The 16,664-nt window shown below is 34.9% G+C and overlaps 1 protein-coding gene across 1 annotated transcript in view; it reads right to left on the bottom strand.

The window, feature by feature from the left end:
• LOC108913167 (Krueppel-like factor 9) overlaps positions 1–16,664 on the bottom strand; it is a 527,739-nt gene that overhangs the window by 24,451 nt on the left and 486,624 nt on the right. Inside the window, exon 2 of the mRNA XM_018718657.2 lies at positions 1,121–1,271. Coding sequence (XP_018574173.1) covers positions 1,121–1,271 — 151 coding nt within the window. The remainder of the gene's footprint in view (positions 1–1,120; positions 1,272–16,664) is intronic.

Below are 16,664 nucleotides of genomic sequence, written 5' to 3'. Positions count from 1 at the left end.
AAGTGTGTATGTCTAATTCGAGTGAGGTGATATTTAGTGAGACATTAAATAAGTCGGGTGTTATTTATCATTAGCAAAGGATCTTAATTTATGCCTTTTATTGTCGGTTGTTTTGTATTTATATTGGGGTAGTTAGAGCAACGATCGTAGGTTTCTCTGCCATGCTTTTTCTCCACAGGAGCTCTAGGTGAGCCTCGCACTCTCATTTTATGTTAAATGGTTGTTAATGTTTTTGTTGTTGTTTCTATTTGTCACATGTTTAATTTGAGGACTGTTGTACGTAAATAATAAAGTTAGGTCTATTTACTCTGCTTTTGATTTATAACATTAAAACATACTTCCTCTGTTTAATGTTAGTAGCCAGCGTCTTCCGGTCAATTAAAAATAGATGTATACAACGTAGGTATTCCTTATGACGATCACATATTTTTTGGCCACAACTACGTTTATATTTTTTTCGATCGAACCCGGGGTTGTTATACTACAGTATATTTGTAAGGATATTTATACACAAAATTGAACATACATAATGCGTGGTGTAGAATTACAAAAAAGTGTACTACTAATTTTACATTACCGAATACAGCACCAAAATAACCAATGATGCAATGTGTAACTTTACATAAAATTTTTAAGTGGTATTCTTGAATAACCTTGTCATTTATATTTTTCGTTATCATTTTCAGTAACGAAGAGGGTACATCTCGTACAGTTCTCGTTTGCGAATAAAGCCGCTTTGAGCTTCCATAATAATTTAACCTAATTCGCCTTAAAAATATCATTCCTTTAAGCGGTTTGAATGCTGAAACGGGCAAGACCGTAAAAAGGGCTTATAAAACGCCTCGAGAAGTATAACTCTTTTATTGAAAATAATGTCCTTTATCTTTCATTTACTGAACTCGCGACGGTCGCAATTTTTTAAGAGCGACTTAAAATAATGATGGAGACGTAAGTTGAAAATGGGGTATTTGCTATCTCTGAGTGGTATGCACCTTTATACAAAATTAAGTCTTCTTTGTCCTTCCTCAGACAAAAGATTTTAGGAAAAAAATGTGCGAAACACCTGTGTCCAAATTTGAACTAATAAAGGCAAAATGATTAATTACAAAATGTTGCCTACCTCAGGTGGTCACTACGCATGAATTTTTTGTTGCAAACCGGACAGGCGAAGTTCTTTTCGCCCGTGTGCGTCCTCGTGTGCCTGGCCAATTCGTCTGAGCGGGCAAATCTTTTCCCACATCCGTCCCAACTACATGGGAATGGTCTTTCTCCTGCAACAAGAAAAGAAAAGTTAAAACGTGCTCCTGAGTTTATTATAATTATGGTAGACCATGTTCCCCCGCAAGTTAAGAAACTCAATAATATATTAATTATTATTCTTGGAACACCTCAAGGACCAGTTTTTGGTGCAGTAATCTTTTTGATTTACGCCGTAAAAAGTGTAGGTACATTTTCAGAAGAAAGTTTCTAACAAATGGAAGCGTTGCTGAAACTGGTATGATAAAATTATATTAAATTTGAGGTATTTCTAGACTTACGATACATACAGAGTGAAGTGGGGGTTAATCTTTTAGCGGTAATAGTTTGTGTGCACCAAAATACTAATCTGAAATTCTCTTTCTTTAATCTAATAATTAGTCGCGTTATAATTCGCTTTTCGTTGTTGTTCAGGCTGTCAGCGGGCGGCATAAACCGAGCCATCTGGAATTAGCGTGGCAAAATGTATCAGTGCACTATTAGTGTTGCCAACCTTTTTAAATCAACGGTTAGAGAGCGAAACTACGATGGAAAATAATTTAGTAAAAACAAATTGCTTTTGTATGACTCAGCGAAGTGCTACTTTAAAGTCACCATATTTGATGTCAATGTGGATGAACCTAATGTTTAAAAAAAAATAAAATTTATTAAATGTTAACTGATGACGTAGATTTGTTAGTAATTGAAAATAATTATTTTTGCTATAAAAATGATTAGTAATCTGATTAACATGAAATAATTTTATAAAAACAACTGAATATTAATCTGATATTGACTTAGTTTAGTTGAAGTATCACTACATAAAGTAGACAGGGATGCATTTAGGAAAGTTACTATTAAAAACTTAAGTAATACAATTCTAAACAAAATACGGTATGTTTTTTTTTATTTAGCCGCTTTATCAACCGTATAAATAACAACATTTAATCGTAAAAAGCCTAAGTTATGTTAACGTTTTTATTATTACTTACCAAACGTTCAACAGTACACCCTGCCCAGTTTAAATTTAAGCAGAATGCGATCCTAATCCAAACGCTTACGAAAGACAGCGGAGACTAGTCTATATGTGTTTCTGAAGGTCAAAAGTAGCCTTCGTATAAATTTACCTCCAGTTTAAAGTTATAGAATATATATTTATGTTTTTGACACCGTAAGATGTAAGAACGATGAGGGAAACGAAATTTAGCGATTTCATTGGTTTATTTTCTACCAACATCACTATTCTCTTTATCGCATCATTATACGACACAGCCTGGGGGATATTTGACTGACGGACAGTATAATTAAACGAATGTCTAATTAATAGAGTACTATATGGAGGCGTGTTGGAACGAACAGCGCTTCGCGCTAACAACCGCCGCAATATTGATGTCCGGCAGAGTAACTGGTGGGCGATCCGTCACGGTTAGGCCGAAAAAGGGGCATTAAAAGTGCAAATTTCATCTCGTCAGCGGCCGCCGCTATTTTCTGGTTAATAACGGATCCCCTAGTTTACATTGTGGCGTACAATTCAAATTGGGTCGCGACAATAAAACCATCAAGTTAATAACTGGAACCGCAGCGAGTTTATGGGAAATGTGGTTCTATTTCCGCCATAAATTCGAAACGCTCGGCGTTCGGGATGGATTCGAAATCACAATTGATGGTAAATAAACGATTTTTTAAGAAATAATGAATTTCATTCGTACCGTTATCACTGATAAACGAGAAATAAGCCCCAACCGTTTCATTTGACTGAAATTATTTATTTGTGCATAGCTTTAGTATTTTTCTATATTGAAACTTTCAAAAATAATTACCAGAAACTATGAAATTTACGTGATTTTTTAAATTAATTTTCTTGGTTTTGTTATTTTATATAAATATAGTATATAGGATATTTATTCTGGCTGGTTTACCCGATTTGAATCGTTGGGACCGTTTTTAGAAACGTTCTTTAAATATGTACATCATTTTTTTGTGTGTTAATGTTGGAAGTCTACTCTAGAATCAAGTTGAAGAATGATGATTTCATTCGTACTGTTAGTAACATGAAATTAGTAATTAAAAACTATCGACTACCAGTTCCATTTGGTGACTAATTGAATACAAATTCTTGAAAATTGAAAAAAAATCAATAATATCCACGTGTATTTTTTAAATTAACGTTCTAGACATTATTTTTTAAGTAGATGAAAGCCGACCCTGTGTTATTTATTAAAAACTTGGAAATGTTTTTATGCGACCCGAGATGCAACCTTATTATTAAAGTCGGTGTAATCTAATACCTACTAGTAATACTAAATGACGGTTAGGTTACAATGTCAAAAAATTTGTGCAGGCAACTGATTTTGTATTTGTATTGAATTCATTATTCACTTAATTATTAAATATTAAGCATCGTTCATCGACTCATCAGTGTTAAAAAGTGAAAGATTCCAGACAAAAGTTTTTATTTGTAATTCCACGATAGTGACAGTGTAATTTTTATAAAGAAGTAAAAAATAAGAATAGCGTGCCAATTACATTAAAAACGAGATTCTTATTTCTTACTTGTCTTAATTTTTTAGTTTGTGCACAAACTAGTTTTACAATGAACAGAGGAAACAATGCATTTACTATTTCCGAACGTGTCGATATGGTGTTAGTGTATGGTGCAACCGGAGAAAATGCGTTTGCGGTGACTAGGTTCTACCGGGAACGATGGCCAATGTGCAAATATAATCGTACTGTGCGTTCAGCGGCTGCGAGATACGGAAAGTGTTATTCCTCGAGGAGATGGACGTGGTTAGCAAGTTAATGTTGAAGATGAAGTGTTGGAAAATCTTGACGAAGGCCCCACAATTAGTACTCGACTACCCGCACAGCAAGTAAGAACCTCATCTCGTACCGTACATCGCATCTTAAGGCGCCAGCTGTTGCATCTCTATCATCTGCAACCAGTTCAACAGATTTTACCCCGGATGCGTTTTTGCAGATGGTTTTTACGGCAATGTGCCAATCAAGTAGACTTTCCTGCTTATGTTTGTGTAACTAATGAGGCGACATTTACCCGTGATGAAGTGAATTTCCATAATATGCACATATGGGCCGATGAAAGCCTCATGCGATTAGGGAAACTCATTTTCAACAAAGGTTATCGGTAAATGTTTGGGCTGGCATAATAAGCGATGTACTTGTGGGTCCCTATTTCTTTGAAGGACGACTAAATGCTGACTTTTTTGAGAACCGGTTGCGTGAATTATTGGACGATGTGGCATTACAAGTTCGGGCACGCATATTTTATCTTCAAGATGGGGCTCCTCCACACAATACTCGAGAAGTAACGACACTTTTGAATGAAATGTTTCCCCAGCGATGGATTGGACGCTTTGGTCCTGTGCCGTGGCCACCTCGGTCACCCAATCTAATTCCAATGGACTTTTATCTTTGGAGTCACTTGAAGTCATTGGTTTACAATACTCCAATTGCTACGGTGGAAGAATTGCGAAACCGTATACTTGAAGCTGCTGATACAATTAGGGGAATACCAGGAATTTGGGAAAATATTCGCCAAAATTGGATGCGTCGGTGCCATGCCGTTATCCGCGCTAATGGGGATCAATTTCAACATTTTCTATAGAAATGGTAAGTTTTATTTCATTTTATTCCATATTTTAATGGAGTTCGTTTAGTGCACGCAGTTGGCAACTTGCACATGTTTACGGATGTGGGTTTGTTTGCGAATTCTTGCAGTAATAATAATGCATTTAAGATAGTAATTACTACGCAAAAATATAACTTTTTCATATAATAAATACTTTTCTATTACAAATATCGTTAGGAAGCTGTAGTTTAGTTTTTATAGATTATACACGCCACACCCTGTAGATGTACAATTTATTTGTTTTTTCTGTACTTAATAGTCTTTCGTATTTATTTTATGAAATAATGTTCAACATCAGTACGTATCCTCTAACGACTACAATTTGTTTCCTACAAAGCGTTATTATCGATTCCCAGCTTAACAATTTCTTGATCTATAAAAGGAATAAATACATTCAAACGTCGAGAGTCGCGCAAATAAGAAATGTAAACATGTCTAGTGTATTCCATAGCTAGATTCCCAGAAGTAACGATCTCTTTCGATCACGTCCGTAGGAAACCTCTTTATAAACTCTCTAAAGGGACGAACCTAGTTTATAATTTCCATATATTTTATTCATAGATTTTGAAATGTATAGGCGAAATTAATTATATGTATCTGGTAGTGACAATGGCCAGTCTTATAATTTATAAATGAGGATATGAATTTGTTTTTGCTAGGAAAATTTAATTAATAGCGTTAAAATTTAATTATGTTTGAATCACGTCTGACAGACGCCACTCAATAATTTAATTACTATGTCCAATTTGCAAATTGCACGTTCGATGTAATTATATTAAAAAATGAAGCGCTCTATTATCGGAACATACACTATGTTCCCAGATAGATGAGTAGGCTCTTGGTGTTAATAAACGGCTTTTTGTCAAGTCAACGTTGCTTGTTTGTGAAACAAAATCTGACAAAATTTCAAATCCGTAGAATCTAGTAAGCCTCAGAAATTTTGAAAAATCCGAGAAACTTTTCTTGACAACATTTTGCCGTATCCTAACACTAAAAAAAAATAATCGTACCAAAAGATAATCGTTTCCCTAAATACGCTTCGAACTTATATATTTTTTAATTCATATTTACGATTTAGGCCGCTTTAAATCCCAAAAACTTATTTGAGGATAGCCTAGTACACGAAAATTACGAAAAATTACAAATATATTGAAAAAATAGTATATTAAAAATCCATCCAATAAAACACAAGAATCAAAGTCAAAGTCAAGAAATATTTATTGTGCATAGTTACAATGGCTAATTTACAAACCTATACACAAAAGGACTAGACACAGATAACTGATGATTAACCTACCCCTCAGAAAGTCAATTAACTCACACATAATAACAAGTCTACATATTGAAGCAATATAATTATAAAGAGCTATTAAAACAATGTAAAAAAAACAATATAAATTATAATAATATATTAAACAACAAGGTTTGAAAACGACTCTTTGCACACGGGAGAAACATATTGGTGGACCGAGCCGAAGGGGAGGTCCACAAGTCGAGCGAGTGTGCAAAGAGGTTTTCAAACGAGTTTTTTACGATATTTTTTATACGACTGCAAACAGAGACCACAAAAATCAAATTTTAATTTAAATCGTTTTTATTACTAAAATTGCCAACGCATTAACAAAATAAATTAAATACATCTTTTAATTTAACTCGTTTTTATTAAGAAAATTGCTAACGCATTAACAAAAGAAACTAATATTTAATATTTATGGTAACATTTGAACATTCCTTCAAGGTTACGCTGGGAAAAGCAGTATTATTGTGCACCTTGTTTTCGGTAATAGAGAATATTTTTGGTGTCGTGTTTTTAGTGCAGTTTTTCAGCGTGCGGTCGTTGTTTTCTTGTTGTATTCCAGTAGACGATCGTTGTTCTGGTTCTGTGGCAGCAGAAGACACTGAAGACTCTATCTTTTTCGAAACTTCCATTTTATTTCTCAAACAGTCATCAACGTAGCCTTCGGCAACTGTACTGGATTTCCACCCTCCATGGCGTTTGAGGGCAAGCAGATTTGAGCCAGAATTGACTAAAATTGTGGCCGATGAACGCCGAAAACAATGTCCCGTGTAACTTTCTGGATTCTCTAGCATCAAAAACTTGGCGATTTCCCTAGCCATGTTTCCAATTTTGTTGATGCCAACGTTTTGGCTTGAACATTTTCCGTTTTGATAGTTTAAAAAAAACCTGCCTGTCTTCAGATTAGGAGGACGAAGAGCACAGTACTTTTTTAAGATAGTGTAAAGGTTTCCTGTAATTGTAAAACACCTTGGTACCTTTGTTTTTGTATTCTTCAGTTTAATCAGCATAGCACTGCCGAAATCTTTGGTGTCTTCTATTTTGAGATAACATAATTCCTCCCTTCGACATGCCCCAGATAGTCCAACTGCCACCACCGCCTTGATAAGTAAATATTTGTCGTCTGATGCTTTCGTCAAAAACCGGCAAAAATCATCTTCTGTGAGGATTTGGGACTTCTTTGGGACGTAGTTTTCGGATTTTCGTTTGATTAGCGCTTGCAACTTTTTATAGCTTCCAAGATCTATGTTGTGATTGGCACTTAACGTTGACTTGAGCATCGAAAAAATCGTCCACAACGTCGAAGATTTATATTTCTTAGATAGTTCTTCAAAATACACCATTACTGCGTTTTCTGAGAAAGTTTGGACATTTTTGGCTAGTCGCCAGTCCATAAATCGGCTTAACTCAGCTTCATACCTGCTTCTGGATTTTGTGGGCAGCAGTTCCGAACATATTTCGCTTGCTTTCTGTAAAATCTCTTCAGAATCACACATTTTCACACCCAAACTTCGGGAATTCAACAATTTTTGAAGTATCTAATCAACAAAATAAAGGAGCCGTGACGGTTGCTATGAAACTCAGCCAACTTGAAACATTGCATAATTTGGGTGACAACATCAAACAAAAATTACAATCTGGAGACGCGTGTGCAAAGATGACATAACCGTGTGCAAAATGTTTAGCACGTGCAAAATACGTGCGTGTGCAAAATACCGTTTTCAGAGCGTGTTTTCCGTGCGCAAAACCCCCTTTTGCAAGGCAGTCATATAAAAATATACATACACCACACTCATACATGCATATGCAAATATACATACAAATACATAGTATACTAAAACACACGCATATTATATTAATACAAGTAAAAAACTAAAAATCTAGAAAACAGCAGCATATGTGGAGTTATCGTTAAGTTGACGATCATGTACATCATGCCGCCAAACCAACTTATCATAAAGATAGTCAGGAGTTGTATTACGCAGTATATTATTTACAAAAACACAAACATGAACATAGCGTCTTTCATTGAGTATTAATTTACCAAATTGTCTAATAAAAGGAGAAACATGGTGAAAAAATATGTGACAAATCGCATGCACCAATTGTATCAGTATTTGTAAATAATGGACCATAAACATTATCACCAATAATTTAGATGTGACAAAACGAAGGATTTAACCAATATTAATTTAATATCAAAGCTCAAATAACCTTCTGCTATTTGCTTAAAGGAGATGAACGCCTTCTTACATAGTTCACTAACATGTTGTGAGAATTTCAGGTTATTTTCAAATACAAGACACATATCCTTTACTGAATTGCAGTTTTCCAAAGGACAATAGGCCCATTCAGTGATATATAATTTTAAACTTTTTCTTTAATTTTCTGATAGTATTTAACCACCTTAATATATCTTAAAAAAATTAGGTCAATAGGATTAATAATAAGTGATATATTTAATTCTGAATTTGTAAGACCCTTAAAAAGGTCAACACTGCGAGAGAACAGCTAATGACGTCACGATACCGGCCACTCGGCGATCAAGTCGCGAGCAGTCGGAGAGATGTGTAGATATTTGCTATACTTTTACCTATATTATATATCTATATTTTTAAGTGTATAAATAGAGAGTGTATAAGAGATATACATCAAGTCTTGTTGAAATGCATTTTTCACACAACATATTTATTATAAACATAGAATGTCTTGGAATATCTAAATACATTTTCTACATTTTCGGATTTTTCTCAATGACGTAAATGGTTCGCTTTTCTACATTTTCTGTTGCTTTCCATTTTTGCACAAATGTACCAACGTACTAGACTCGGTACTTGTGGATGTATGCGACGACGTGTATGTGCGAGCAACTCAGAACCACCCTCGTTTTTCTTTGGTTGCCCGTATAGGGGGTTGTAAAATATTATTATTTAAATAAATTGCTTATAGGTGCCTCTAGCAACGTATTTCGAAATTTTTGTGGACGGGAACGTTTAGATGGGGTAGAATTTTTTTTTCGACATAAATTTGAAATTCTACTCTAAATGTTTAAATAATAATATTTATAACCCCTTAGACGGGCAACCAAAGAAAAACGAGGGTGGTTCTGAGTTGCTTATAGGTCCCTCTCGCCGACGTATTTCGAAATTTTTGTGAAAGGGTACGTTTAGATGGATTTATTTTTCCGGCATAAAGTTGAAAATTGTGCTCTAAATGTTCAAATAATAATATTTTACAACCTCCTAGACGTGCAAGCAAAGAAAAACGAAGGTGGTATTGAGTTGCATACCCGTGGCTGGGGAAACCGTAGATAACATCACAAAAACTTTTAATTTTTCGGTAATGAAATAAATATTTTATTCGGAGTCGATCCTGAGGTATTTTTGCAGCCTGGAACTATTCAATATTTGTACAATCCTCGGTTTCGACCCATTTAGACATAAAAACAATGATTCACGAAACTGCCAAGCGAACCACACACCGTATGTATTAACACAGAATGGGTTGAGAGCGAGCGGAGTGTTCTGCCAGTCGCCCGTACCGGTATTATGACGTCAGGCAATTGTTGCTTAACGTTTTTCCGCGCTCTGTTTTCATTAATTTATTTCACACATTTCTCGTTGAAACAAAAAATTGATTTTTGGCGTACTAACTAATTAAAGGGTAAACTTTTGAAATATGCAATAAAAAATTTTTACTGAATGGGCCTATTGCCAATATAAACAGCAAAATACCCCAACTGTTTTTTGATAAATACCGATAATTAGATTTTAACATTTATTTGGGTTAAGTATTACCTAGAGCATTTTTATCGCATAACTCCTTAATCCGATGCAAGTCAGAATTAATAAGATCAACAGCAGTTTATTTATTCTCGAATTCGAAGCTGTACAAAATTAATAAATCATCTGAATACATGTGCAAAGTAGTGTGCACTACTGACGACACAAAATCCGCAGTACATATATTAAAAAGTAAAGGCCCCAGGACAGAGCCTTGTGGCACTCCAGATTTTATTGTTCTAGGTTCAGAAAATAAAGGACCGTTTTCAGTTTTAATTTTAGTAAATTGCATTATGTCTTTAATATAGGAATCAAACCAGTCATGACATTTATTATGAATTCCATAGAAAAATAGTTTGGCCAATAGGCAGCTAGAACATATTGAGTTAAATGCTTTTGACACATCTAACAGATGTCGCCAATTGTAGCTTGACTGTACAGAATATGTTTCCCGTTACACTGTTTCTTTTAGTAGTTAAAATTTGCAATCGCCCCGTCGGATATCATCTCCAAAACTGGCATTACCACTCCTATTCGTCACTATACGAAGTATTGACCGATTTAACGCGATTTCCAAGACCAGGCTAAGTTAGTTTGCTGGTGCGATATTTCATGCGTAACCGGTTGTTAAAATTAGACCACTTGTTCCCATCTGTAAGGAGTTGGCCGGGAGTTACCGCGATGCGTGCCGATATATCGCCCGAACTACGGCCATTAGAGCGTAATTTGTAGGTGCTCCAACTACCAACTAATAGCAATTATTTAGGGCATCGTTTACATAAGCTTAAAGAGCAGTATTTAACGGCTGACCGTCCGCGTAAATCATTAGATAAGCGCCGCCGCCGGGACGGCGCAACTTCCTTTCTCGCGCCGAAGTTCGCCATGGCACTAATTAAATTACAACCATACTTAATTTGCTAGTTACTTACGACTATGTTCGCAGAAAGAGGGAAGGGGTCTAACTGTTGCAGATGATAAGATACTCCTGCAGGTTGAACAAAGACAAACTTTACTGCACTTTCGAATGCTAAAAGTATGAAAAAGTGAGTAGAAAGTCGATGATTGTAAATGATGGTAAAAGACGACATGGCGCCCAACGTGATAGCGCCAAAGGAATATGATGGAAGACGACAATAACTATAATATAAAATTATTATAAGAAGTGTTTTTATTTCGAATTTGTTCAATTTTATCATTTTCTCAAATTTTTTGATTTAGAAAAATCCGGAAAAATTTTTCCGCTTTTATATCCAATTATTATTAAATCTTGGGTCGAATTGAATTTATAATTCATGAAACACTCCTTTCCTAGTGGAATTTATCACAAGTGAAAACATAATGATTGTTCTAAGGCTTGGTTCACACTAATAGTTCCGGTATAGGCGTGTACTCACTTGTATGTACCAACATGACATATCAATAGTTGAAACTGACCTTAACTTGTATTTATAGATTGAAATAAAGCTGTTGAATAATATAAATTTTCTGGCCATTTAATTGAAATGTTTGTGAGTGAATTTATAAAATCTGGGTTGATTTCCCCTTAAATAAATTGCATTCCGTTATCATTCCGCGGCAAACAATTAAGGAGCCTCATATTTATTTATAAGCTGAAGACTTTTATGGATTAAATCTGTTTGTGTCTAAATGCAAAAAACCGGGCCCCCTAAATATATTTTAATTGCTCCGCCTGAAAGTAATTTTTTATTACGGTTATCTTTTCCTTTCCGTGAATTATTCATGGAAAAAGATTTCAGGAATTTTTAATTGTATAACTCGCTTATTGCGCCTAACTTTCTCCCTCCCCTCATCTCAAACTCTTAAAATCCAATTGTCGACTCGATTTCTGCCTGCTGTTTTATTTCCCTTTTAAATCCTGGGATTTATATAAAGCGGGCCCGCCTGATACAGTCCGAAATGAAGACGGAGAAAAGTTTTGTACACATTATGGGTGTACCAGTGAAATAATTTTCATGCCCTTGAAACAAAGTCTTGACTTACTTGTTAGGCTAACGTTTCGACTTTATTTAAAATCTTCATCAGGACTATTAATAGTAATAAAAAGATAAGAATATAGATGTAGAAAATTATTTAAAAACATTAAAACAATATTTAAAAACATGGCATCATATTATTTCTCTTGAATTTGAAATATTGTTATTATTTTATGATAAAAATTTCAACAAAACAAACTAAATTAACATCAGTTGCTATCTTTTCCCATGTAAAATTATAATTTTCTGTAAAAAATAAATAACAGCCAAGAAAAAAAATGTTGTCTATACTTTTCATGCGACATATGTTATCCGTAGTATTTTTGCCTCCTGATCACGAATCCGGTGCCAGAATTGAGCTATCACAGAATTGATGTTTTTTTTTCTAACCTCAAAGGAAAACTGTTAAGGTAGGTATACCAAATTTAGCGCGAATTTGTTATTTTTTGAAAATTTGATCAGCCATCTTGGATCCGCCATCTTGAATTTTGCAAAATTGACCTTAAATTCGTGATTAGCGACCCCGGAAACCCACGTATACCAAATTTGGCGCGAATATGTTATTTTTTGAAAATTCGTGATATCTGACCTTAATCGCCCCGGTTTTTTTTTTTGAGGTTAGAAACAGAACCTTTTTGTTATTTTTGACCTGTTTTTGAGGTTAGGAAGTTCCTGTGATGTGATAGCTCAATTGTGACACCGGATTCGTGATCAGGAGGCAAAAATACTACGGATAACATATGTCGCATGAAAAGTACAGACAACTTTTTTTTTTTGTGTGGCTGTGTAATTTTGAATTGTTATTCCTGGAGTGCTAATTTTTAAAACATCTTCCGTAAATGAGGCCACATTAGCTGCTGAAGCTGACTGTTACAATGTTAGGCAGACTTTTTTTATTTTGAAAATTCTTCAATATATATACTAACCTCAATTGTTCAGAAAAAAATTTTTGTGATGCCATTTCATATTCCTCTTTTGAAAATTTCCGCATTAAACTTAAGTAAAATGAACTCACCTGCTCCCTAATTTAAGGATGGGCATTTGCCAGGTTGTCATCACAACTAATATTGCCTTGTTCTACATTTTCAACTGCAGTATTTTGAATGTTAGAATAATTGCTGTCTATTTTTGCGAGTATTAATATGACGCGGACTGACATTTGTCTGAGTTGTGAAAACATGTGTCGTGCGACCTGATACTATCTGAATTGCGGCTAATTGTAACTAACTTTTTGGGCATACATTTACAATAATTGACATAAAGTAATCCAGACCTTAGTCTGGTCGAGCAATTCTGAAAACGTTCGCCAAGGAATCTAGAATAGCCATACTCGTATATTTTTATAAATTTACAAAATCTCCTCGTATATCTCGCATAAAAATATTAAAACTCCAGCGATCCGATTTTTCATTTAATATTCATCTAGAGATTTCACGAGGCGGTGAATACTCAATTCCCTTGATAATTTTTTTCGTCGCCCCGGGTTTGTCTCTAGCGATTTAATAGGTCGATGTAAGATGGTTATCTTTTCATTAAACTGACGTCAAGCTTAGTCATCGCCGACCCGTAATTTATCAAAACAAATTAATTTGCGAGTTTCGTTTCGCAAATTATGACATCGTTTAAATTTTCTCAGTCGTGATTAACAGTGTTTTACTGACGCCGTCTGTTGTGTTGCGATTGGATTTTGAAGAAGCGGCGTTTGTACCTCCAACGGGGGCGGTCTTATTAAACTCGGTAATTTCTTTTCATCCGGATAGGCTTCCTTCCAGTAAAAACAGTTATGCTGATGGATACAATAAATCACCTTTTGAAATATTTTTATGTACTTTTAAGTCGCACCCTGTGTTTCCCGTTTTTTAATTTCTCTTTTACACACCTTAATAGTCATTTTGTGTGCTTTCTTGCTGCTCGTTGATGTGTAACTATGAAAAAGCACGTTGCAAGCAATTTTTTGTGACTATACAGTTTAAGTTAATTCAAATAAATTAATTTTTTTAATCGTATCAAATGAAGTTGTTCTTGTTCTTGTTCTTCGAAACCATCCAAACGTAAAGACGAGACTCCTAACTGCTGATATTGCGAGAAACTACTCTGTGGACTACATGCTCCAACTAGTATTAAAATATCCACTCCAGTAAACAGCTAGTAATAAAAATAAATTATTCAAAATAAAACTAAAAATGATGTCTATACTGAAATTGTTAAAAAATGCAAGAATTCAAAGAAGTATCCTGTATTCCTGGTCCTGCTGCTCTATTATCGCCCTTGACAAAGAGTATCACGTTAAAAACAGCCACTACAAGTTACGATTTTTATCAATAAAAATATGTCTTTTAATTATAACTAGAAAGGTAGGCAAGTCCGCTTATCAGACTTGACCTTTCTCTGGGACCTTCGGTCCTCGAGTCGCGCTGCGACAAAGAATATCACGTTAAAAACAGCCACTACAAGTTACGATTTTTATTAATAAAAATGTCTTTTAAATATAACTAGAAAGGTAGGCAAGTCCGCTGACGCGCTGCGCACCGAAAAAAAATCGATTTTCGTCGAGGACTCATTTTAAAGAGGAAATTTCTCTTAGAAAACGCTAAGGAATCGCCATCAGAATACGACGTTTGGATGAAGGAAGGACCGAAGGTCTCTTCGCGCCCTTCGGCTCGCCGCTTCGCTGCTCGTGAGGAGAGTTTCTTTCTAGTGATTGTAACAATATTACACTTGGAAGCATTTAACTCAAAATTGTTATTTTGACACCATCGACTAATAACATCAAGTGCATTCTGTAACCCATAACAATCGGTAATTGTGTTTCTCTGCACACATTAAATGGTCTACTTGTAAGTCAACCCATGGTATCGTTTATAAACTAAACAAAAAGTAAGGGTCCGATTGTAGAACCTTGAGGCGCGTCAGACATTAGATGAAACTTGTGAGACTTAAAACCAAGACATTGAACAAACTGACACCTGTAAATATGATTCAACAAACGCAGAGACACAGGCTCTAATAAAAAATGCCGTCTGGATGTCATATTTGGTTTCGTAGACTTCATATAGTGAAATATTTGACATATCTAGAATATTAGCATTTGTTGTAGATGTTACAAAATGACCTATATCACTTTTTATATAAGATTGTGAAAATAAGTTCGCAAAACTATTATCATCAACACGATCATGAATAGTTTGGTCATTGTACGTAAGCATAGAAGGATTGTAAGCTATATTTCCCTTGATATTGATAAAGGACCGATATATTTCTTTCTGCACTTTGTACGTACAACTCATAAATTAATTAAAACAGAATATTCAGTCGTAAACTAATTAAACTTAAAATTGAAAGAAGTATTTTAAAATAGTTGCTATGCTAGAGCTGTTTATTAACTATAACTTGTATATTACTTTTCCTCAATGTGTCAAAATAAAAATATAAAAATATTCATTCCACGAGCCCGCTCCTGACAACAAATAACCGATTTTTAAAATGTTTTAAAAAGAATCACTTCTAACACATTTTGCGTATAAGCTTTCCAGACATTTTTTTCTTGGCAGCGATCGTAACGAAAAACAAATACAGTTACTTTATTTTCTTTGCCCCTACGTTTCCCCTAGGGACGTAGCAGTAGGTGTCAAAAACACGCGCGCCCTTAAAAAGCGTACCCAAGCTCAAGACCTTCGTACCGTTCGAAATTTGCGACTCAACGACGGCGGTGTATAAATTACAGAATGTTAGTAGGTCATCCGGTAATTCATAGCGGAGATAAAGCGGGAATTAATGAGGTTGTTGTATATAGGGCCCTAGCTTCGCGGAGCTCGCAGACATGCCCAAGGAAACGCCGTCTGTTAGCAGAGAAACAATGGAAAAAATTCCGTGGGGTGATTAATAGTCGCGCGTAAGAAGCGTGTCGTCCCCCGAATACACGGCAAACTTAAAATTCCCAACATGCACTCTTTAAATAATTTCATCATAATAAATTTTACAATCTAATACCCGACGACGGGACATTAATCTTCTTTGTCCGGGACAAGTGGGGTTTTCGTAGGAGTCCCGTAAAGCGTTTTATTATTGCCTTACCTGGAGTGAAATATAGTGAGCGCCAAGAGCCCGGAATGAAATTAATAATAAAAATAATGCCGCGGGACTTGTTAACATATCCAGTGAGCGATGAAACAATTTGGCATCAGTTTAAGGCTGTGAAAGATGTTACGCGCGACTAAGACTGTCAAATTGTCTCAAAAAATCGTGACAAAAAAATTAATAAAAAAGAAATTTATTTAAAAATAAAAAAGTATATAATTTGTTTACAATATAACCTAATAATTTGACAGTAGAAAAGCAGAGTTAATTCTGCAGACACTAATTAAATGTAGATGTTCAATTTACAAAGTAATAAGTAAAAAAAATATAAATTCGCAGAAAAATTGTAATTTGCTCGAAAGTTACAAACTATCTTAAATTATACAGCCCCACAGCAAAACAGTTCAAGGTGTGATAGATTAGACCATCATACCCATACGTTTTTGAGGTTGCTGGATCCGAATGACGTGTCTCTTTGAAGAAGTTAGCTCACGTTTAAAGTAATACAATTTTTATCAGCGGATTCTAAAAGAGCAAGAAATTTTACGTTTAATTTCAAGGCCATTGGAAAGTAAAATCCTCCCCTCGAATTTCTCAGGTTTCTCCCACACTGATGTCGAAAAAGAGGCAAT

This window comes from Anoplophora glabripennis, unplaced genomic scaffold, assembly GCF_000390285.2.
Source record: "Anoplophora glabripennis isolate ALB-LARVAE unplaced genomic scaffold, Agla_2.0 scaffold30, whole genome shotgun sequence".
In the NCBI taxonomy this organism is placed as follows: domain Eukaryota; kingdom Metazoa; phylum Arthropoda; class Insecta; order Coleoptera; family Cerambycidae; genus Anoplophora; species Anoplophora glabripennis.
The sequence above is the reverse complement of the archived record's forward strand: the minus strand, read 5'-3'. Positions and strand labels throughout refer to the sequence as shown.